At 44.2% G+C, this 24,755-nt stretch overlaps 1 protein-coding gene across 1 annotated transcript; it reads right to left on the bottom strand.

The window, feature by feature from the left end:
• Nucleotides 1–3,507: 3,507 nt before the first annotated feature.
• Nucleotides 3,508–22,952, bottom strand: DCPS (decapping enzyme, scavenger). Its single transcript, XM_075278559.1, has 6 exons — nucleotides 22,728–22,952; nucleotides 18,120–18,288; nucleotides 13,737–13,882; nucleotides 10,424–10,537; nucleotides 5,759–5,869; nucleotides 3,508–3,813 (listed from the first exon to the last, which is right to left on the bottom strand). Exons 1-6 carry the CDS (start codon nucleotides 22,905–22,907, stop codon nucleotides 3,547–3,549), a joined length of 987 nt encoding a protein of 328 aa, XP_075134660.1. The 5' UTR covers nucleotides 22,908–22,952; the 3' UTR covers nucleotides 3,508–3,546.
• Nucleotides 22,953–24,755: the final 1,803 nt, after the last annotated feature.

Below are 24,755 nucleotides of genomic sequence, written 5' to 3'. Positions count from 1 at the left end.
TGGTAGACTGAGGAGGGGGAAGAGGCCCCTGGTGAATGTACCTGCACAGCAAATCCTCTCAAAAACAGTGGGGAGTGATACTTTGGGGGGACTCCTGGAGAGAGCAGACAAAATGCACCACCTGAGTAGTGAAGCCACTTAATGGCCGAAGGATTCCAGTTGGCCATAAGATAAGCAAAACGGCCCGAGCTCCAATGTCGCAGGATCAACCATTGTCAGCAATCGAGAAAAGTCCTGCCTCGGACCATACCAGAAGACATTCTCTCTGGGAGAAGGGGGGGTTAAACAAAATGGATACCATTGAGGAGCACAAAGATATCAGGGAACACTTAACACAGTAGGAATACCAAATAGAGGGAAGGCGGAAGCCGACCCACAATAGTGCGTGGCATGGGCACCAACCAAAGCTTCTCAGTCTTGACCCATATGGTATATGACTGCATGACTGACTAAAATGGGATACAGCGCAGATGTTTTTTGTGGGTTTTTTTTTGTTTTTTTTAAACGAATAAAATGCCAAGGAAAAATGTAACGCGAAGGAAGCCTAATGGGAAATGACTATCCAAAGTGCTCAATACCACAATCTAAGCTCATGCATTGCCATCTTCACCACCAGTGCACCTAACACATTCTTTCCCTTTCTTTGAAAATAGTAAGAGTGCCTGCACAAGCTGTACTGAAAATCAGTTCCACTGATCTGAACTGGGCTTTCATAAATTGAAATGCTTGCTACAAAACATAACTGGAACGGACTTTCAGCCTCAAACTGCTGCAACAAAATCTGCAGAGTGTGAAGGCACAGTAAAGCCAAGGCAACAGTATGAGATTGCAGTAGGTTATACCTGGTTCACATCTGCGATTGGTAATCCGTTCAGAGAAGTCTGCATGGGGAACACCCCCCCCCCCCAACAGAATACCAAACGCACTGGAAAGCGGTGTGAAGTGAAAGCACATGGACCCCATAGACTATGATGGGGTCTGTGGGCTTTCCACACACTGCTCCCACGAATCATGCAGACATGAAAGTAGATCACGATCTACTTTTCTGTACGCATGTTCCGTGCAGACACCGCGCGGAGAGTACACGGACCCATTATAGTCTATGGGGTCTATGTGCTTTCACTGCACATCGCTTGCCAGTGCGTTTGGTATTCCGTTTGGGAGGGGGAGGAAAGGTCCCCACGCTGACTCCCCAAACGGATTACCAAACACAGATGTGAACTAACCCTTAGCCAACATGAACCTGCTGGTGACTAAGCTACTGCAACCTGTGGATGAGATTTATACATATTTCATGCATGTGCATATTGGCTTGCGCTACTGCTTTTAAACATAAGGCAAAACTGATGCCACGGGTTTCACTAGGAAGGGATGAAAAGCTGCAGGGAACTTGCAATAAAACCTGTAAAGCCGGGTTCACATGGGTTTTTTTTGGTCAGGATTTTGACATGGAATCCAGCTCAAAAAAACGCCTCCCATTGAATTCATATCCGGCATACCCTTTCTTGAGGGGGATTCCACCACAGAGTCCGCGGCGCGACACCTCCCACCTGACTAGGCCCATTCATTTGGGCCTAATCCGGAGCGGAATGCCGCGACTGAATTCCGGTGCACTACACCAGTTGCAGCTAGCCGTTTTTTTGGACCGGATTCTGAAGCGGCCTCCGTGTCAAAATCCAGTTAAAAAAAAACCCCTGTGTGAACCTGGCTTAAGATAACCCTGCAGAAATACTGGCTGCTCTCACTCTCTGTGTCTTCCTCCCTTGTCCTCTACAATTAAATCATAGGTAGTAAAACACTCTCAAATCGTATGTCAGATAAAGCTGTGATTGTGCACTTGCAAGCACTCCCCCACTATCATGAGCAGCAAACAGAGTGAGAGCAGGCAGATGCATCATGGGAAATATAGTTTGTCCACAGATTCACTGCATGTAAATAATGACAAGGAGTAGCAAGTAAAATAAAGCCAAACAAAGGCTTACAAGGGAACCGTGAGTATTTAGAACTGCTGTGGATGTGTTTGCAGATAATTTTGGAAGCTGGAATACCCCTTTAAGCCTACATGTGCATGTAAGGCTAAGTTTACATCAGTTGATTGTTTCAATTAGTCACAGGCCCAGGAACATCAGAATAAAAAAAAATTAAATATAATGACCATAAGGTCCAAAAAAAGTACAGTCTCCTCATCCATCATCACACCTTCAGTTGTAAGCGGACCAAGATGGTTTATTAGTCTAGGTATCGATCCTGAAAATGGGGAGATGCTCTAACAGACTTGGTGTTTTAGTATGTTCCCACCTGAACCTTTGTCTCCATTTAAAAAAAAAAACAACTTTGGGCTTTATCACCTGGGATATCTGCACTGGAGGCTCTTTACGCAAACTCTGATGCAGATGTAAATGTAGCCTTAAGGCTAGGTTCACAACTGCATCGGAGTCTCCATGGGAGACTATCAGTTTCAAAAACAATGTACACCCAATGGATCCCATTATAGTCAATGTGGTCTGCTGAGTTCCATATGTCACCGCTGTTTTAGTGGTCCAACTCTCCGTTGTTCGGGTCCCACGACGGATCTGATTGACTGAAAACAAGCAGCAGTGTGAACCAAGCGTTACAGAGTTGCAAAACCAGTCATTATACAAGGATAAAGATTTATTTACAGTTCATAAGATGAAAAGAGTGACAGCTCACAGAGCACAATCATGCTGCCATCCCACCCAGGTAGACACTCTCCATGCCACTTCTGCAGTTGGTAAGCTTGTGAGCCAAGGCAGTATCAAGCTCAACTTCAAACATACACCTAAGGGGGAGTCACACTACCTTTGTAAATGTCCACTGCCTTCTTCTGTCATAGGATGATGGCAACGGACATTAAATGGAAGTGCATGCAGCACTGTACCTTTGTTACAAAAGTAAATGAATATGACGGAAGATAGCTTCAATGGGAACAGACACAGAATCAGTCTGTAACTGCTCTCTGGGATGGACAATTACAACAGTAGTGTGAACTCACCCTAATTCAAGAGAGCATGTCAAAATACATAACATGACGCTATAAACCCCTCTCCCTGGCTACAGAATACAGTAAACATCCACAGCCACGTCATCAGAAAAAAAAAAGAAAAGAAAAATCCACCTAGCCTTATACAGTATGTAGATAATGAGGGGGCAGGAGAGGGACACATCTGATTAGCTTAGAGGACAAACCAGAGCTCTGAACGGAGAATCACTGTGCTTGGAAAGACAATGAAGGGGGATGCAGAACTAAATCCATCCCTTGTCCCTTTCATTTTCAAGATCTTTGGTCAGACTCCCACCAATCACGAACGGAGGGCATATCCTGGCAATCACTTTCTTGAAACATGAATACCCATATTAATTTATAAAAAGGCAAAAATGATAAGACATTAAAAAACACTTAGAAGGATAAACTACAGACAAATCACTGAGAAATACTAGGTCATTTCAATGTTTAAAAATTGAAGAAGAAAAAAAAAAAAAAAAAAGGGGCCTATAAAAATACAAAACCAAAAACAAAGACAGCTTTCAGCATCTTCCAACTTCTTTAAACTTCTGCAGCAATGGCTCATCTGCTCGCAGGGCATAGGTCAGGGTGCGTCTGTTGTAGTACTCAGAGTCTAGTTCTAGATTCTGGATGACATCACTCAGGAGATGGGCGCGCTCCACAGTAATCCCTGGAGCTTCGTGCCCCAGAGCTACGAAATGAACATGCAGGTGGTAATATGAAGGCTGGTAATGAAGATAGATCCGCAGCTGGTTACCCTGGACACCATACCGCTTCAAGATGGCTGCCTAAAAGATAGACCCCAGACAAGAAATATAAATATATTACACTTAAGTTTTCATACTGCTATGAACCATATAAACTTTAAAAGGAGTCCTATAATCTAGGAATGTGTGACTCAGGAGATTATTTAGGTCACCATTACACCACACTGCTTTTACAGTATGATTAAGTGTTGGGTGAACCCTGCGAGTCTCACCCGGCGGTTTTGTTCGGACCAAACACGACAGAACCAAATTGCTATTATACTCTGGGGTCTCTTCAGAGTATAATAAGCAGAAGGCCATAAGAGGTGAGGAAACAAAAAAAAACAAAGTTACTCACCTCTCCTGCATTGCGGCGTGAATCCCTACTGTCTTCAACACTTTTGGCTGATGTCAGGGACCGCTGATTTGGCCTCAGTCTTACTTGGTGTTGTGACAGACGCAAGCGTCGAAATGCCAGATAATGTGAGCAAGTCCCTGACATCAACCACAAGTGCTGAAAAGGGGAGTGTAACCATGTTTTTTTAATGTTTGGTCACCTACCCTGGCCCACAACTTACAGACCCAAAAATATAATAGTTTCATTCCAAACAAAATTGCAAATATTGTAATAAACAACGTGAATAAAAGCACGTTGGTTATCCTCGTTGATTTTTGGTTTCGGTTATTTTTCAATTAATCGTCCAGCTTGATTATAATCCTAACCCCTGTAGAGGGGATGCTACGGTTTCCAAATATGCCTCGGCTATTCAGCTATGGATCCCCATTTTCATGTAAATCTGTTCTATTAGTCTTTGCTTGCTGAGCTTTGGTCTTCGCTCTAGATTCCCGCACAAAGCATAGTTCCCTCATTTGCAAGCTATTGGTGCTCTAAAGTTCAATAGTTTAAGTTTTGTTGTCAGCTTCCATTCATGTGTTTTTGAAACTATGCCAAAAAAATGATTCAAAAGGAATGGGAAATACAGAGTGTTCACCTTCCTGATGCATCCACATCTGGCTTTGGCTCAAAAAAACTGCAATGTCTTTTTCCAAAAAAAAGGCTATGTTTTGCACAGTTTGACCGCATGGTATATTTACAAACATACAGTGAAATTCCAGAGCACTGAATCAGAACATGAGGAATAATACTAAGGCCTGGTTCACATCTGCGTTTCGTATTCCGTGCGGGGAACAGAATACAGAATGCATTGACAAATGGTGAGCTTATGAAGCGACACGGACCCCATAGACTATAATGAAGTCCGAGTGTTTTCCGTGTGATGTCCGTACGAGTCATGTGGAGAGGAAAGTAGTTGATGAAGTACTTTCCTCTCCGCACGGAAAACAGACGGACCCCATTATAGTCCATGGGATCCGTGTGCTTTCATAAACTCACCGCTTTTCAGTGCGTTCGGTATTCCATTCGTGGGGGTCCCCAAGCAGACTCCCCGAACGGAATACTGAATGCAGATGTGAACCAGGCCTAAGATACAATAGAACTAATGGGGTTTGGAGTCTAAATTTCTTTAGATCACCGATTATTTTTGAATATGGTACAATTGTAACAAGTTCTTAGCTATGAGAGTCTATGATTGTAAACATGAATATTCCCATTCACAGACGTCAAGCAAAACTCGGTCAATAAATCAATATAATAAAATGCACTTACGAAATGTTGAAAATGGTGCCAGATTTATCGAAATAAGAAATTGTAACTCCCTTTACCAGTTAGTCAGCTTTCTCTTTCTTGTACAAACCCATTTTTGTGAGCTTTACAGTAATACATGCTAACATACTTTGTACAAAAATGGTGCCCGTGATAGATGTAATGTGAAGTAAATGACTCCAATAGTGCAATAATGCATTTTTTTGCTGCAAGTCTTGCCAAAATTCTAACAATTTAATTAAGTCTCCCCCAAAGTCTTTTAGAAAGTTATAGAATATTTCTTCATTACTCTGTTATCAGCATACTAGGCGCCGCCGTTCTCACCTGTCCCTCATGAAGGATATTCTTCAGCAGAGGCAGATGATCCCCATTAAGGTCTCGTAAGGACTTGATGCCGCGAGGGTGACAGATGGCGATGAGGTACAGATCATCTACCTGTAAAACAAGAAAGCATAAACAATGAACACTACGAGCAGGAGTATAGCTATAACACAGAGGTTAGCAAATTCCACTTTCAGGCCCAGAAACTTTAGGATTCCCCGTTTCATTATGTTGGTTTTCCCAAAACAGAACGTACCACTGTTCCCGATTCAGGGAAAGATCTTGAATTGCAGCTAGAGAGCAGAAATATCTGTAAGAGTGCTGTGTATCCCCTACAGTTTCCCAGAAATATAATAAGTAATGACCTCTCCCCCTATGTAATCTCAGCAGAGGCCGAATCCTCATTGCTTTGTGGTTCCTGGATGCTTCGTCTTTGGTTCACTGTTTCGACTTCGAATGTGATACGACTATTAGTGAACATACCATCGCGGCCACTGATCAGGACAAACCCGGCATTTCCAGGGAACACAAACATCCACTTTAAGGGCTAAATCGAAAGATATTAAATCTCACATTCACACAGCGAAACATGAGCATGCTTAGTTGTCTACAATAGATCCTGAACATGGGACATCAGCACCGGTCAACGCTCAATAGGCAATTGTACTCCATTAACACTAGGTGAGCCAAAAGTGATGAAAGATGATCTTTGCCCCTTGACTCGCCCTCCTGAATGAGATCTTAAGGATTTGTTTACTCATATCTTACCTCCTTCTGTGTCTGGGAAAGCTGAGTAACAACTAATATGGTCACCACTCCACATAAGTTGCATTCCTAGAGTCCTGAAATGCAGATCAGCCTGGATATGCGGCGATAGCTGCTCCTATTCCAGAAAACTAGATGTTACCAGGGTTTTATTATTGGAAACAAACTTGTCAAGTCTGTCTTGTGTAGGTAGGATGCCCGCAAGACTCAATTGACAAAGTCCATAATGATGGATTCACAGTGGGATGGTAACCTGATCTTGTCTAAACCTTTGCATCTATAGTAGTTTCCCATTGTTAGCGCCTCCATCCTCCCAGTGTCCCATATGACAGCTCTGGAGTAATGGGATCCCAGGAATTCATGGCCTTGATCTCACCAAACACAGCGTCATTGTATACAGTGGAGGAATCAGAGCGGCTCTCACTAACTACATGAAAGAGGAGCCAGTGACAACCCGACACCAGGATGAGGGGATTCACAGATTCGGGAAGGGGGGGGGGGGGGGGGGAATGCATTTACATGTTCACTGCTGTACATAGGAGCACCTAAGGATACAGACTTGTTTATGGGAGCTGGTGGTGCTTTAGAGATTACCACTTAAGTTCATTTTGCACTTTTACCCTATTGATAAGTGATTAAAAGTTGGCAAAGAACCCAACAGCCCCATCCTAAGATAAAGCTATGGTATTCCGCCCCTTCACTGCCAGGCCTAACTCTTACATCTTACACACTGGCTGTCTGGATACCACAAACCTGCCAACAGATACCCTGGAGGGGGGCGTTGGCCTTTCCAATGATTCTATTATGTCAAGTCTGCCACCAGGGGCAGCATTGCATGGCACACTCTTGATAACCACTAATATAGGACATAGTGTACAGTGGTGTCTGAAAGTGAAGAGGAGTCAGTATTATTCCAGTCTGGGGTCAATTCATTTTAGGCATATTAGACTTCTAACTCTCCCCCAATGGCAGCCAATAGGGAAACAAAGGATTGGCATTGTAAAATTCAATTGCCGGATCTTTTTGTTCTCATGGGAGATAAGGCACACCACGGCCTTCTGTCCATTCAGAAAATATACTGAGCCCGTGTGAATCAGGCAACAGAAAGCTTGGCTTTATGTTACTTGCTGCTTCTTGTATCACATTTACGGTACATGCAGCGAATCTGTGGACAAACAACTGGTCACAGGGAGGGTAGCAAGCTAGCAAACGAAACTTCACTATGGTCACAAGACCTGAAAATAAAGCAGATAAATGGCGCAGAATTTAAGCAGGAAAAATATTTAGGAATCCTGTTATTTGGCCCATATTTAAAAAAAAACAAACAAACAAAACAAACAAATAAATAATATTGGATAACCCTTTTAAACTTTATGTTACAAGTGAAAATTTTTATATGACTGACATAGGGTTGTTCAGGCAATCCCGCTCGAACTTTACATGATACTCAATGCCTCCTGTGGTTTACAGCAAGTGATGACTCATTTCCAGAGGGTGAGGGCAATATAAATATCTGTGTTTACCGGAAACCGGACGAGGAGAACTCACTGCAAAAACTAATTTATCTATTGTGCTCCACAGCAAAATTTATCACAAGTATCCTAGAAAATGCAGGAATTAACAAAGGTAATGAACTCAAGTGGGAAGGGGGGGGGTTGTATGACATCACATATTCATACAATCTCATGCATGTGATATCTGTGACATCCAGCAGTGTTACATAACACATCAAGTTGTGCTATGATGTTTCATGAGATTACATTGTAACACATCATGTGCAACATGCCGCTGTGAATCTTGGCCCTATACCCATGGTGGTGCATGAACACTGTTGCCCCATCCAGGCTCCCCAATCACTCACAAGTGGGGAATCTGGGACAGGATTGTGTTAGCAAGCGAGTGCATCTTTCTGCTATATGTGCAAATGCACATACAGCTGAAAACTGTCAGTGTAGGCCAAGGGCCCGAGGCTTATAACAACATAAAAGTGTGACTTCTGCCCCAATGCAGGCGCAATGACATTATTCATCAGCACCTGCACTGTGGTGGAAGGAGGAGGTCGCCTGACTGCTCTTCATGGGAATGCAGGTAAGTAGAATATTATGCTGAGTGAGGGCCTCCTGTGGAGCATACAATACTGTGTGGGGTCCCATTGTTGAGTATATTATACTGTGTGGGGGGCCCACTGTGTGTCATTCTTGTTAAACAAAATATGCTAATGTAAGTTGTTTTTCCAAGACAAAACCTTAGCATTACGGTTAAATTGCCTTGGCACTTTGCAATACATTATTGGGTTTGGGGTGCAGTTTGGGCACTCTGTCTCCTAAAGGTTCGCCATCACTGCTATATACAGTGCAGGTTCTATGAAAAACCCACCTAAAAGAGATATAAACCACTGTTGCCGGTTTTTGCAGCTAGTTGGAAGACAAAAAAAAAAAAAGAAAAAAAGTCAGGTTCTTTTTCAAAAATTTGCTACTGACTACCATTGAAATGAATAGGAGAGTTGAGAGGTGTCTTTTGAGGCAGATCCTGCCTCAAAGTCAGCTTACAAAAACTTCATTGTGAGCATTCCTTTAGAGCAGAGGTCCCCAATGACCAGGCCATGGACCTCTGTAAGCTACTAGGTGTCAGCTGATGCTTCTATGTATGCTGCATGTAATACATAGCACAGGAGCATTGGCAGTCACCTCATACAGGACCTGTTTTTGAATGTGATCGGATGGTGTAGCCTATACTAGCAGATTACTTTCGGCTTACTCGATCACTACTCCCAGGATCTCTTCTGAGACTTAAGATGTGTGCATCTTCTATTCTGCACCCGAAACCATCTAATGGTGCCGCTGGGGAAGGGTGCAGCATAGAAGATGCACATATCCTGTGTGCAAGAACAAATTTTAGGAGCTGCATTATGACCAGGCAAGTATAATGTAGTTGTAATTATTGGCTCAGTGGCAGCGCTGGAATACTGGGCTTAAAATCCTGCCCTGTGGGTAGAGACTATTACAGTGGCCCCCTACAATTAATAACTGTCCCCACAAAGGTAATGTTATTAACTGGGTGGCACTATTACAGTAACATTGCCACATGACTGATGGTTTCCCCTAATTGAATGAGGGCACCCTCCCTACCCATGCTTTTATTAGCATGTCCATACCATCAATAAGTTAAGCTTGATATGGAGAGATCTACCTTAATAAAGTATAGGGAAATGCATAAATGTACTCAAATATGCACTTTATTGTTTTTTGGGATTTTTTTCTCTCTTTTTTATGAACTGCCCAACTTTCCCAGCCTGTCCCACCGCTGCAAACCCCAGCCGCCCATCACTGGCCAACGGGAAACGTACCATGCAAGTGGCGCTTGGTACAAAAAAGGTTGGGGACTGCTGCCTTACAGGGATGAGACTGGCAACTTCTCTATTATTCCAGCTTGGTTATCTCCACTACAGGACTAGGTGAAGTAATTGATGTTTAAAAGGGACTATCTTTAGGAACACCACTCTCCATACTGCCCCATTCCCATCCTTTATTAGTGCCCCACACATAGTAATCATGACCCTTTTGTACCATAGAATCCCTTGCTTACAAACTGTTTCTTTTGGCATTAAAAGGTTCATATTCTGCTTTATAACAGTAGAAGGCTATACATCATAAGTCTTCACCTATCTCACCAATATGCACCTGATGGCACGAAACTGGAAAGAAGATCACAGAAGTTTAATCTGCTATAGTGTGGGAAAGGTGACCCTTACGTCCCCCTGCTTTAGGGACCCAGTCACAGCTGTGACCACTACAACCCCTATAGTTATACCACTGCTCATAGCCCCCCAATGCCTCTGGGTCTGGCTACAACAGTATCCTCTGCACCCCCTCAAGTTATGCCCCTGCCTAGTAGTGCACAGACCTGTTTCTGATTCCACTTGAAGTCAGGTAAAAGGATGAAGCCAACTGCTGGATCTGGGTTCTCATGGACAATTCGATCCTCCTCTGCTTTTTTCTCCAGGATATTATAGACCCACTGTAACAAGATAAATTAGACATAAGCACCAGGTAAGTTCTGACTCTCACACACTTTGATTTCCATTGTTTTGACATTTAAGTTTGTACATGCTGGGAGTGAACGTTGACTTTTTGGTTAATATTCAGAACCTAAACTTCTGCTTTGAGCACATATTTCTGACAGTTGAGGGGTTCAGAAAATCATCTGTGGGCAAACACATCAGTAAAATCTATTCACTGCCCTGATAGTTTGTTACAGTGCATGAAAGCGGAGGATTAGTGTCCCAAATTCCACATTAAAAAAAAAAAAAAAAAAAAAAAAAAAAAAAAAAAAAAAAGAGTCAAAATGACTAAAATATAGTACTAAATAACATGACATTTTATCATACAGCACATACAGTAGAGGGCTTTATTGCTTTACACTAGGTTCACACTAGCGTTCCAGTCTCCGTCATTAGGGTATGCATTAGGACCTGAAAAACGGAGACCATGTCTGCTTAAAAAGCAGTTCCCTGCAGAACTGGGTTTAAACCTGGTATAACACTGGGTTTTGGCACGGTTTCGCACCACTTTTATACTGAAACCAGCAGAGAAAAAAGTCCTCCTTACCGGCCTATGGAGACTCCAACGCAAATGTGAGCCTAGCCTTATAGGGGTTCCATATACTATATTTATATTGATGAATTACTCTTAGGATTAGGGCCGGGGGATTATACACTAAATCAAAATCACGATTAATTAAACATTTCACATAGATTACGATTATTTTATGACACTTCCGATTTTCACATGCTGCACCATATCACAGAGTTTTGGTTCAGGTTATTCATATATCAGTGATCCTGACTGGATAGTGTACAGTTGGTGACATATCCTTACCTAATGGCTGTGAGAGATAGGTTGGCATGGATGTAAAATATTTAAAATATTCATGTCCATTAATTGAGCTGACTTTAGGTTTTGGTTATTCTTTTAATTAATTTTCCTGCCCTCGTTAGGATACGGTAGGTCATAAAAATCTGATCAGTGGGATCTGACACCCAGAACCCCCACCAATCAGCAGTTCTCAGCAACCACTGTCCAGAAAACAGAGTATAGTGGATGTGCTGAGTTACTGCCACTCAGTCCTATACAAGTGAATGGGAGGACAAGTGAATAAGTCATCAATATAATTCCTGAAAAAAACCTCCAACTAGAAAACCCATTTATAGTCTTCAAATTGGACGTGTGCATGATAATACACAGACAGTGATAAAAGTAACATATGGGAGAGGAGAGGATAAGGAAGGCTTCAGAGCAGCCCCTATCTTTTGTGCTCCTGTGCACCTGCTTGTCCCCATCTGTAAGGAATTGCTACAGTAACCTGCAGAATATCACTTTTCACTACCAGAAGCAGAAAAACTTTGTTTCAATGCAACAGCGCCCCCATGCATTTAAATATATTCATTAAGAGCAGAAACTTTATCCCAAAAGGGAAATTGTCAAGTTTACACCAGTTCCAAAAATAACACAACATAAAAAAATAATTTACACACATACAAACATGAATTAAAAACACAAAATGAACCAACAAACACAAAACCTAATCCTAACCTTCAACAAACCACAACCCATAACATACTAAAACCCATCAACACTGTAAAATCACATTATGTAGTTCAGTAGTTTTGGCGTAACGCAACGCTGCGAATGTGCAGTCTCAAAAAGTGGGTGTAATTCATTTGTTACGATGGCTCTAAATCTAACCAAAGTTCTTCCCTCCAACATCTCCTCAAACATGGGCAATAGACCCCAACAGCATTTGCTTTACGTATCCCCTTATTAAGGCAAATTTTCTCTAATCCACAAACATTTCCATCCCAATATTCTAAAAATGACACTAGATACAACTGATTCATACAACATCTGCAGCATTTTAAGGCTAAGGCCCCACGGGCCAGGAACGCAGCACTTTGAACAGAAAGTTCACAGAGTTTTCCTCCGCGGACTTTCAGTTACAATTATATCTATGGGGAAGCTGCCGGCGTTTCCGTAGATATAATTGACATGCTATGAGTTTCAAATTGACGACTGTGTCGGAAATCGAAGCTTGTCTGTGATGCGATTTTTTCCACAAAGTGGGGATGGGATTCGCATGAATCCCATCCACTTTGCAAGTACTGTAAAACAGCACAATTTTTCCCGCGCCGGTTCGCGGCGTTTCCAGCCTGAGGGGGCCCGGCCTAAAGTATACATTAAAAGACTGAAGATTCTAGTTGAGGCCAATCTTGGTCTATGGCTTCAAAATAAAATGAATAATTAAAATTATTAGTGTTGTATAATTAATTATATACGGTAGTTTGTTGCTAACTTACTTTTATAGGTACTCACCCACCAGATTCTTAAAAAGGGTTGTCCAGAATTGGACAAACCACACAGGAGGCCATGGAAGGTATAACATTAAATATTTTTTTTTATTTTTTTCAATTTTACTCACCTGTCCCCTGCCTTTTCCGCCAACAATTTGTTTGGTCTTGTGCCATACCCTTGTTGTTGGAAGCCTTGCGCCCCAAGTGACCGTTGATGTCACCCATTCCTTTCCAGTGACTGCTAGTGTATGACATTAAGGGAGGGGAGGGGGATTATCTGGTCCCAAATGGAGTGTTCATGCACAGCATAGATCAGCAATATGTAATTTGTAGAGTGCGACACCTGGACCTCGCACAAAACAGCTGTTCCAGCAGCCTCCCAGGCACTGGAAACTAGTACATCAGTATGAAAACTTCATTGGGGCCAGAAAACCTCTAACTTATCCATTTATTACCTAGACAGCCAACATCCTGGGGCCTGGAGATCCTAACTGTTTGCTTCCCCACCAAGAACTCCTCAGTCCTTAAATATCTAATGTGAGCAAGGTTCTAGCATGAGAACACACATCCCAGTAAAGGGTGACTGTCCAGAACCAGATAAATGAATATGGCTAAAAATTATACGGCGTGAACCCTAGTAAACAGAAGTCATCCTCCTTATGTCAATGCGACAACTAATATGGCCACTCTTACAGCTCTGTCAGGGTATGTTATCTAGCTTCCCCAGTACTACTAATATGATGAGGGAGGCATGCATCAGTAGTAGGTAGATCTCCCTTTCAGGACTCTAGCAATCGATAGCATGTGAGCTGCAATACGGTCCCTATTGGTTATCATCTAGTTTTCCCAGAAGAATCTTAGAGCAGTTACCTGGATGCTGAAGCTCTGCGACTCAATGAAGGGGAGAGTGATGTTCTTATAATCTTCGCCAGTTTCTTGGATAAGATAAAGCTCTTGACGCAAATACTTCTTGATATGTTTCTCAGTGGCAGGTCGGATGATTGTGGTTTTTACTTCTGGATAATGAAAAACGAGCAGCAATGTAACTTTTTAGTACATAAATACCTACACATGTACCCATACATATTGTATATGAAACAATGTATGGACAAAGAAAGAGGAAATCTCTCAAACACTAAATTCAGAGGTTTCATTCAGTCCCATTACCACGGGTGTATAAAATCCAGCACCTAGCCATTCAGTCTGTCTTTACAAGGATTTGTGAAAGAATGGCCTGTTGTAAAGAGTACAATGAATGCCAGCCTTGTACTGAAATAGGATATCACCGATGTAACAAGTTGGTTCATGAAATTTCTACACTCCTAGATATTTCACCAACTGTGAGTGCAACTACTGAAAAGTGGAGGCGTATAGTAATCGCCGAATGTCAACCACAAAGTGACAGAACATAAGTTACAGAGTGGGGTCACCATATAGCCCATAAAAGTGGCTGCATTCTGGAGCTGTGGAGTGACAAATCACACTTCTCTGTCTGGCAGTCTGATAAACTGCTCTGGGTTTGATGAATGCCAAGAGAACGTTACCTGTCTGACTGCATTGTGACAACTGTGAACTTTGGTGGAGGAGGAATAAGGTTATTGGCAAGATTTGGCTTAGGCCTCCACGTTCCAAGGGAAATCTCACTGCTTCAGCATACAAAGACGTTTTGGACAATTGAATGCTTCCAACTTTGTAGGAACACACTGGAGAAGGCTACTATTTGTTCTTTAACATACTGGTGTGACCTAACCTTAGAATATGTCATAGACATAAGATTGATGGAGGTTTGACAAATGGCACCCACACTGATCAGCGCTTATACAGTGTAGACAGCCGGAAGTAGATGGCTCTGTATATTGTATGGAGGCCGAGCCAAAGTGGCCACCAAGAACAGCTGAATGGGTGTTGGACCCCAACAAGCCAATACTAAAACCTATCCCAAGGATACATCATTAGATTCAATAACTTGTTGAAGAATGGAAAACACCTTTAGGCTAAAGCCCCACATTGCAGAAGCGCAGCTTTTTTTTGTTGCAGATTTTGCTGCGTTTTTTTTAAGCCAAAGCCAGGGGTGGATTGATCAAAAGGTAGAAGTATAAACTTCCTATGTATTCCCCATTTCTTTTGTAGACATTCCTGGCTCTGGCTCAAAAAACTACATCAAAATCTGCAACAACGTGTTTCCACAACGTGGGGCCTTAGCCTTAACAAGTTAATTCATATACTAAAATACTATATTTGCCATGCACTCTCTGCTCAGAGTAGACACTGTTCATACAGGCATGACTAACATACGACACAAAGAACACACTACACAGACAGGCCCCATTACATTTAGCATCTTCCAAGCTCACCCCCAAACTAGAAGCTGACTTTAAACTACTTGTATGGAACAATTAGAATTCTAGATCACTATCACATTACCGTGTACAGGTTGTATTTGCAGGACTAAAGTCATCTGTATCATACATGAGAGATCTAATGCAGTGAGCTCCTGAATGGTTGAAACCCTACTGTATCGTGCAAACATAAAGCACTTCAGCTGTTCAGGAGGTTACTGTATCTCTCACTATGATGCACTTATACCGCAGAGTTCAGCCTGGGAAATACATTGTGGGGGTGGGGGGGGTGTATGTTTTTCCCAAGCCAAATATCACTGTGTGAAAGCAGACTCCATATCAGGAAATACTCAGTCTCATGTTCGCAGCCAAGTCCATTTTGAGTGAACTGTAATATAAGTACAGCCACTATACCAATGCGGTTTCAGTGAAGAACGTGCAGAGCTCACCGACACAATACACCCTCTTCAAACAGCTGATCAGCATCAGCCCTGGGTATCAAATTCCTGCTATTCTTCAATTGCTAACTGATGTCTATGCCTTAGGATAGGTCTTTAATGGGGTTGTGCTGTTGAAGACATCTACAGTGCTCCATTCACAAGGAGGCTTTAGGCCAGGGGTAGGCAATGTTTGGTACTCCAACTGTTGTAAAACTACAACTCCCAGCATGCACACTTGCTCAGTTGTTCTTGGAACTCCCATGGAAATGAAAGAAGCCAGCTGCTTTAGGGGGAACAACTGCAGCTTTAACTATCATAGTTTATATCATTTGGATGGAATAGAGCTTTACTGCTGTAGTCCTGTGGCACCACCTGCTGGTCAATTATTGTATAATGAAAAGTTCAATCGTGAAAAATGTATCGATACTTGAAACTGGCATTAAAAAGTTGCATGTTTTGAAAAACTGCCGATTTTGCAGTGGAAAAAAAAACAACTAAATTACACTTGCTGGTTTATCCTTTTGGTAGATCATTAATAACAGATCAGCGGAGTTTTAACACCTGACATTTTCGCCATAGTATACGTGCAGACTGCAGTAGCAGGTGAAGTTACTGAAATCACAGATCCATTCAAGTTATTGGGACAGTGTGTGCAGTACTGTAACTTCCCAGGTCTCTAAACAGTGTACGGAGCTATGCTAGTTAGTGCACACTGCAGCAGCAGCAAACAGTTGACCACTGGTGGTGTTAGGGGTCAGGAGTCATGCCCCTGCTGACCTGCTACTGATGACCTATCCTTAGAATAGATCTCCATTACTATACTACTAGACAACACCTTTAAAGGGGTCAGGATGAATTCATTCCCTTTCCATTGTTGCCCCTCTGGAACCTGTTGCAGCAAAGTGAAGTTATAAATGTTTGAAAGCATAAAAAAGGTCATATGTAGATTAGCCCAAGTAGTCACAGGGGCGGGGAGAAGCTTCAGCCTAGTCACACTGTCTGATCGCTAATCACACTTCCTGGGTGCAAGAAGAGTGATTAGAAAGTGGACAGCATGACTAGTCTGAAGCTTCTCTCCGCCCGGGACTACTTAGGTTAATTTGCATAGAACTTTTTATGCTTTCAAACATTTATACCATCACTTAGTAGCAACAGAAATATTACAGAGAAACAGCAATGAAAAGGAAGTTATTTCATCATGTACACGATGTGGCCAGTTTATGGTGGATAACACCCTTTAGGACCTAGTCGACCTGATGTAAAAACTAGGGTTTTTTTTGGCTGTTGCGAAAAAACAATGATAAAAACATAGCATATTACAATCCCAGCATAGTGTAGGTGCATATGCAGCATGTTCACTTTACATGCAGAAATTCTGCCTTTTCCCCACAGACACACTGTATGGAGTAGGCAAAAATGAAAAACTCAGTGGGAAAGCAGTTTTACTGCTCTTCACGGCTTTTGTAGCTGCATTTCTCTACGTGTGGCCTTAGCCAAAGACTGGTTTACGCTAGCGTTGACCCATGAGTTGTACTAGTCCATCAGAGGACCAGAACAAGACAGATTGACCGCTAGAATAGTGGTTAAACACAGAGCCTAACAGAGCCCATTGACTACCGTATAATGGGGTCCATCGCTTTAAAAAATGAAAAACGGGGTAGGAAAAAGTCCTCTGTGCAACTGACATTGTTCACGCAGATGAGAATAAAGTCTTATAAAACACAAACTTAAGCCTCCCCTTATTATTTAGAAGTGCCACTTTTTTTTTTTTTATATCCCTCCTGGCAGTCAGAAAATGGGAACTCGCTTGTCCACATTCAAAGGCTGGAAACCTGTACAGACCTAATACTTCCCACAGCTGAGATTTTGTTACAGCTCCTGTTTGTGCATAGCTTGGACTTGGTGCTAGTATACTGTGAAAGTCTCAGGACAGAAGAGAAGTCAGATTTCTCCTGCTGTGTTTAGCTCACAGACACTAGTCTTGCCACTTTATACCAAACTCCTCTTTTAGTAACTGTTGTTCAGGTTTTCATTCTCTAAGCAAGGCCCACATTCAATGACGGCAAGTAGATCTCTTAGGCTGTGTTCACATGGAAGAATTTGCTGCAGATTTCGCCCTCAAATATGGGGCAGATTCCCCCCGGAATCCTCATCCCATTGTTCTCAATGGGAGGAAGAGGTTGCAACAAGATGCTTAAAAAAAGAAGCATACTGCTAGATCTTGCTGTGGACACAGACTCCCTACTGACTAGGCCCATTCATCCGGGCCTAAATAGCAGCGGGATGCCGCGACGGAATGCCTATGCACTACATCACATCAGCATCCCATTGTGGCTAGACCGTGGCAAGAAATGAAGAGGATTTCCTCTTAATTTTCTGTCGTGTGAACATACCCTTAAGTTGTCAAGGACCCCTTGCACAGATTGGGCATCAAGGCCCAGAAACTTATATTCCGATTACGGCCCCAACCTCACCATTCAGCTGCGGTGGAGGATTCAGATGGTAAACACTGTAGATATCATTCTTTAACTGAAGCTTCAGCTCAGGATTATTGCCAAGGAGTTGAGAGACTGTATCTGCCTGAAACGGCGCCCTCTCCAGGATGATGACCGCATCTTCAGCGCTCTGCCCCTCATCGCTCACCTGAAAACAAAACAACACACATAAGGGAGGGCAAGGACTACTAGTTTTATCAGTATCACATCAGTGGGGGTCCTGCATGACTATCCTCTGGCACTGGAATCTATACCAGAAACAGATGGCTCCCTGCACCGTATTAAGGCCAGTGCAGCAGTATTGTAGCTCTGCTCTTGCTTACGTCCAGCCTCAACGTACGCTCACACAGCAATAATAAAAGCTGAAAAAAAATTGATGCGTATTTTTTTTGCTACATCACAAAACACTCCTACAAGCATGATATAACAAGCAGGGGTGTAGAATCCAAAAAGTTACTGACTTGGACTTCAAAATAAAATGATTCATTATTTTTAATCATAAAATGCATTTTTTAATACTGTATAAGTAAACAGATCCATATATATATATATTTTTTTTATTTTCTGCATATTTACTTTCTAAGAAATTCAGTCACTAGTTTTTTGGTTTGTTTTTTTAAATTAATTAGAGGAGCTTTAATGCTTCTATCTGACCAGGGCGACTATTTAGAGAAGAGTCAGGCTGTGGAAAAATAGAGGAGCCAGAGGTTTGGCATTTGACTTCAAAATTAAAGGATTTATTATTTTCACCTACATTATACCATTATTGGTTTTGTATAATTCAGCAGATATATAGTTTATTGCATATTTACTGTCATAGGAATTGAATCACTTGTTTTTCACCTGAATTAGAGAAGTTTTGCAGTTTCTGTCTGACCATGGTGGTTAGTCATTTATGAAAAGCAGGAGTCGAACTCAGGGCTTTAGCCTATCGTTCCCACAGCCCTGTGTGAGGGAACAATAGTCTGTATTAAATTGGTAAGGCCTAGTTCATATTTGCATTTGGGCCATTCTGTTCGCTTAGCCACATGAAATATGCAGAGAGAAAAGTCCTACAAGCAGCACTTTTCAAGTGGAAACCACACAGACCCCACTATAGTCTATGGGGTACGGGTTTCTTTCGATAACTGCTTTATTATGCGCATAGGTTTCCGTTCGGGGGGGGGGTCCCCAAGTGAACTCCCTGAACGGAAACCCGATGTGAACAGGGCCTCAGGTGGAAGGGAAAAATGTTAAGCAAATGGTCAGAATGAGTTTAAAGGGGACCCTTAACCACCTCCAGCAAGCCCAGCTCCACTCATTCTGTACAGCTTTTCTGCTCATTTTGGTACCTATATGCTATTTTGGCTCTATACTGTCAATAGAACAGCGGCAGGAAGGAGCAGACAAGGAGTGTTGATTGCGAGCTCCAACACTGGCCTTAAGACTCCGTTGCAGATTCCGATGAAGATCTGCAGAGAGAAAAGTCCTGCATGGAAGACTTTGCTCTCTTCCACTTTTAGTATAAAAACAGCAGAAACCTGACGGACTCCATTATCGTCTATGGGGTCCTCAGATCGTGGTTTTAGCAGGTAGCTCTGTCATCTCGGGTCCCACAGCAGATACAAACGACAGAGAGGATGACGCAAGTGTGAACCTAGCTTAAGAAGTCCTTTACTCACCTTGCTAATGTTATGCCACCACAGTCCTGTAAGCATTGGAACTGGGGATGGCATGACATGAGCAAGGTGAGTCTCCACTTCCTGGTCCTGCGTTTACACCTAGAAACTTGCCCTCTCAGCCATTGGCCGCAGTGATGACCCACCTCTGTCACTGACTGAGGGAGCAGGGACCTACCTGGCAAGCGTCCAATCAGAAGTGGCAGGGTTTTAATGAAGACAGAGATCCCAAGAATACAGGTCACCTAGTTACAGTGCATTTTCTACTAAGTATGGCCTATCCACACAATAAAGGATAGGTGTCTGACTGGGAGGAGACCCTCAGCAAGCAGGAGAATGGGGTCTGTATGCTCAGTGACCACTCCATTCACTTCAATAGCACTGTACTTAGCCATCTCTGTATGTCCAAAAGAAGTGAATGGAGCGGTGATCGCACATGTACTACAACCACATTCATTCACAAGGGACATGTGAGGGCTTCCAACCAAACACTTAGCCATTAGTAGATATGAGGATACCTGTTATAAGAGGGAAAATCACTTTATAGCAGGAATCAGCGACCTCTGGTACGCCAGCTGCAGCCTGCACACAGCAGAGGAGACTGGAGACTGAACACAGAGGAGACTGCAGCCTGCACACAGAGGAGGTGACTGGAGACTATACACAGAGGAGACTGCAGCCTGCACACAGAGGAGGTGACTGGAGACTATACACAGAGGAGACTGCAGCCTGCACACAGAGGAGGTGACTGGAGACTATACACAGAGGAGACTGCAGCCTGCACACAGAGGAGGTGACTGGAGACTATACACAGAGGAGACTGCAGCCTGCACACAGAGGAGGTGACTGGAGACTATACACAGAGGAGACTGCAGCCTGCACACAGAGGAGGTGACTGGAGACTATACACAGAGGAGACTGCAGCCTGCACACAGAGGAGGTGACTGGAGACTATACACAGAGGAGACTGCAGCCTGCACACAGAGGAGGTGACTGGAGACTATACACAGAGGAGACTGCAGCCTGCACACAGAGGTGGTGACTGGAGACTATACACAGAGGAGACTGCAGCCTGCACACAGAGGAGGTGACTGGAGACTATACACAGAGGAGACTGCAGCCTGCACACAGAGGTGGTGACTGGAGACTATACACAGAGGAGACTGCAGCCTGCACACAGAGGAGGTGACTGGAGACTGAACACAGAGGAGACTGCAGCCTGCACACAGAGGTGGTGACTGGAGACTATACACAGAGGAGACTGCAGCCTGCACACAGAGGTGGTGACTGGAGACTATACACAGAGGAGACTGCAGCCTGCACACAGAGGGGGTGACTGGAGACTGTACACAGAGGAGACTGCAGCCTGCACACAGAGGAGGTGACTGGAGACTATACACAGAGGAGACTGCAGCCTGCACACAGAGGTGGTGACTGGAGACTATACACAGAGGAGACTGCAGCCTGCACACAGAGGTGGTGACTGGAGACTATACACAGAGGAGACTGCAGCCTGCACACAGAGGTGGTGACTGGAGACTATACACAGAGGAGACTGCAGCCTGCACACAGAGGTGGTGACTGGAGACTATACACAGAGGAGACTGCAGCCTGCACACAGAGGAGGTGACTGGAGACTGAACACAGAGGAGACTGCAGCCTGCACACAGAGGTGGTGACTGGAGACTATACACAGAGGAGACTGCAGCCTGCACACAGAGGTGGTGACTGGAGACTATACACAGAGGAGACTGCAGCCTGCACACAGAGGAGGTGACTGGAGACTATACACAGAGGAGACTGCAGCCTGCACACAGAGGAGGTGACTGGAGACTATACACAGAGGAGACTGCAGCCTGCACACAGAGGAGGTGACTGGAGACTATACACAGAGGAGACTGCAGCCTGCACACAGAGGTGGTGACTGGAGACTATACACAGAGGAGACTGCAGCCTGCACACAGAGGAGGTGACTGGAGACTGAACACAGAGGAGACTGCAGCCTGCACACAGAGGTGGTGACTGGAGACTATACACAGAGGAGACTGCAGCCTGCACACAGAGGTGGTGACTGGAGACTATACACAGAGGAGACTGCAGCCTGCACACAGAGGGGGTGACTGGAGACTGTACACAGAGGAGACTGCAGCCTGCACACAGAGGGGGTGACTGGAGACTGTACACAGAGGAGACTGCAGCCTGCACACAGAGGAGGTGACTGGAGACTATACACAGAGGAGACTGCAGCCTGCACACAGAGGTGGTGACTGGAGACTATACACAGAGGAGACTGCAGCCTGCACACAGAGGAGGTGACTGGAGACTATACACAGAGGAGACTGCAGCCTGCACACAGAGGTGGTGACTGGAGACTATACACAGAGGAGACTGCAGCCTGCACACAGAGGAGGTGACTGGAGACTGAACACAGAGGAGACTGCAGCCTGCACACAGAGGTGGTGACTGGAGACTATACACAGAGGAGACTGCAGCCTGCACACAGAGGTGGTGACTGGAGACTATACACAGAGGAGACTGCAGCCTGCACACAGAGGGGGTGACTGGAGACTGTACACAGAGGAGACTGCAGCCTGCACACAGAGGGGGTGACTGGAGACTGTACACAGAGGAGACTGCAGCCTGCACACAGAGGAGGTGACTGGAGACTGAACACAGAGGAGACTGCAGCCTGCACACAGCAGAGGTGACTGGAACATGTTAGGAGTTGTATCTTCTCAATAGCTGGAGTGTGAAGGGCTGCTGAACCCCGCTGTAAAGTAACAAGCTACATTGGTATGAAGGTATCATTGTATGTAGTTTATTTGTACCCCCCAATATGCACGAATGGTACAGTCCTCCCGCCTCTACAGCAGTGGTACGAGCCTTCCCTCCTCCCGGGTAACTTCCTTTCCCTTCCCCGGCCGGGTACCTGTCCGTGCAGAAAGATCGTTTTGTCCCTCGCTGACTCCCTCAGGATGCTCTTGAGCTGAAAACCGGAGAGAGGACGTTCTGTTCCCACTGATGTGTCGGTCTCGCCAGCTCCGCCGTTCTCAACTTCATCTTCCCGCTTCCTCTTCTCCCCGGATTGAGCCATTGTGATGAAGAACATGCGCAGTACCGCCGGGTCACAGCGCCATCTACTGCACGGCGTTATACCTCACATCGAACAGATTTTCTATAGCCCCACCTAGCGATTGTCTAGTAAAATACAGCGAGATAAGGAGATGCGGTGTTCCTGTTTGAACTGAATCATTTTCAGGGCTAGACACTGACATTGGCCAAGAATCCAGCTGCATGACCATAGATCGGTGTGTTGCCCTATAAGGCCAGCAGTGACCGAGTCTGCCCCAACCCCCCGCTTCTTGAACGGAAACTTATCTGCATAAAAAAGTTATCCCATAGACTATAACGGGGTCCGTGTGGTTTCTGCTCGTTGTCCACAGGAATCACGCAGAGAGAGAAGTACTGCAAGTACATTTTTTGACGGTTCGTTTTTCACGACTGTCAAAACAGGTATTGATAGCGCCATGTAAATAGACCCATTGAAATTCATGGCTTCTATAATGACCATGTGACACCCGTTTCCGAAAAGGCTGTTGCATAGCTATTATTCATTTATGTGAATTAGATCAGGGAAAAAGGTACGGCTGTGTACATATGGTGTGAGGCTGCTTTCATAACACCAGTATTATTTTATGCAGAGAATCAGTTTTTACTGGATCCAGAAGAAAAATTGATCTATTGATCCGTTCGCATGTATTTTTATAAATAGGGGGAAAAAAAACAACACTTTTCTTGGATGGCATTTTCACAGATGTCAGAGTCTCCAACCTTTCATGTTATTACCAGACTCACTTGATGATTTACACACCAGCTAGAGGCAACTGGTTTCTATATAAAAGTGGTAATTTCGGGACATTGGGAGGTTGGTTATCAGGCAAGTAAGACACGTGGAGGGCTGTCTGCAAGTTCACACTGGTGCTTTATTGGGAAGAGTTTACACAAAAAAGAACCCAAAAACAAATGGCTTTCAGCAGCATGAGGCAACACAAAACAACAAGGCTTAATTCAGCCAAGTGGCAGAAGAGTCCAGCAACATAAAACAGTCTTTGTGATAGAAACAATCTCAAAGGCTCACCAGGTTAGCAGCTTGTCTCCACTTTTAGCCTCCACATAGTCAAAGTGCTTGTAGCTCAGAGCCCCCATCAGAAGAAGGAAGGAGAGCGAGACACACAGTGTTAAAGGGATTCTACCACTAAAACACATTTTTTTCTAGTTAACACGTCAGAATAGCCTTTAGAAAGGCTATTCGTCTCCTACCTTTGGAAGTGCTCTCCGCCGCGCTGTTCGTTCAAAATACCGGTTTGTACCGGTATGCTAATTAGTTCTCTCGCAGCGATGGGGGCATCTCCATTGCAGCTCGAAAACCGACCGCAGCGCCGCCTCTATGGTCTTGGGTATCCTCCCCTTCCTTCTTCAGCGTTCTGTCGGACGCCTGCACAGTATGCTCTGTTCGGCGAAGATTGCCGAACGTACTGCGCATGCGCGAAATTGCGGTCCCAGCCATAGTGCGGCCACCGCAATTTCGCGCATGCGCAATACGTTCAGCAATCTTCGCCGAACAGAGCGTACTGCGCAGGCGTCCGACAGGACGCTGAAGAAGGAAGGGGAGGATACCCAAGACCATAGAGGTGGCGCTGCGGTCGGTTTTCAAGCTGCAATAGGGACGCCTCCTGCGCTGGGGCCCGCCCCCATCGCTGCGAGAGAACTAATTAGCATACCGGTATTTTGAACGAACGGCGCGGCGGAGAGCACTTCCAAAGGTAGGAGACGAATAGCCTTTCTAAAGGCTATTCCGACGTGTTAACTAGAAAAAAATGTGTTTTAGTGGTAGAATCCCTTTAAGGCTTCAACTTTGGCTCTAACCAAACCCAGGACTAGAGCTTTTCAGCCCAAG

The sequence above is a fragment of the Leptodactylus fuscus genome, chromosome 6, assembly GCF_031893055.1.
Source record: "Leptodactylus fuscus isolate aLepFus1 chromosome 6, aLepFus1.hap2, whole genome shotgun sequence".
NCBI classification, from domain to species: domain Eukaryota; kingdom Metazoa; phylum Chordata; class Amphibia; order Anura; family Leptodactylidae; genus Leptodactylus; species Leptodactylus fuscus.
The sequence above is the reverse complement of the archived record's forward strand: the minus strand, read 5'-3'. Positions and strand labels throughout refer to the sequence as shown.

Excerpts from the sequence above, each read along its gene's own strand:
- DCPS (XM_075278559.1), bottom strand. The coding sequence starts at position 22,907 with ATGTTCTTCATCACAATGGCTCAATCCGGGGAGAAGAGGAAGCGGGAA. Across the intron at positions 18,289-22,727 it reads CGATCTTTCTGCACGGACAG|GTGAGCGATGAGGGGCAGAG; the intron begins GTACCCGGCCGG and ends TTTTGTTTTCAG. Across the intron at positions 10,538-13,736 it reads CGCAGAGCTTCAGCATCCAG|TGGGTCTATAATATCCTGGA; the intron begins GTAACTGCTCTA and ends ATCTTGTTACAG.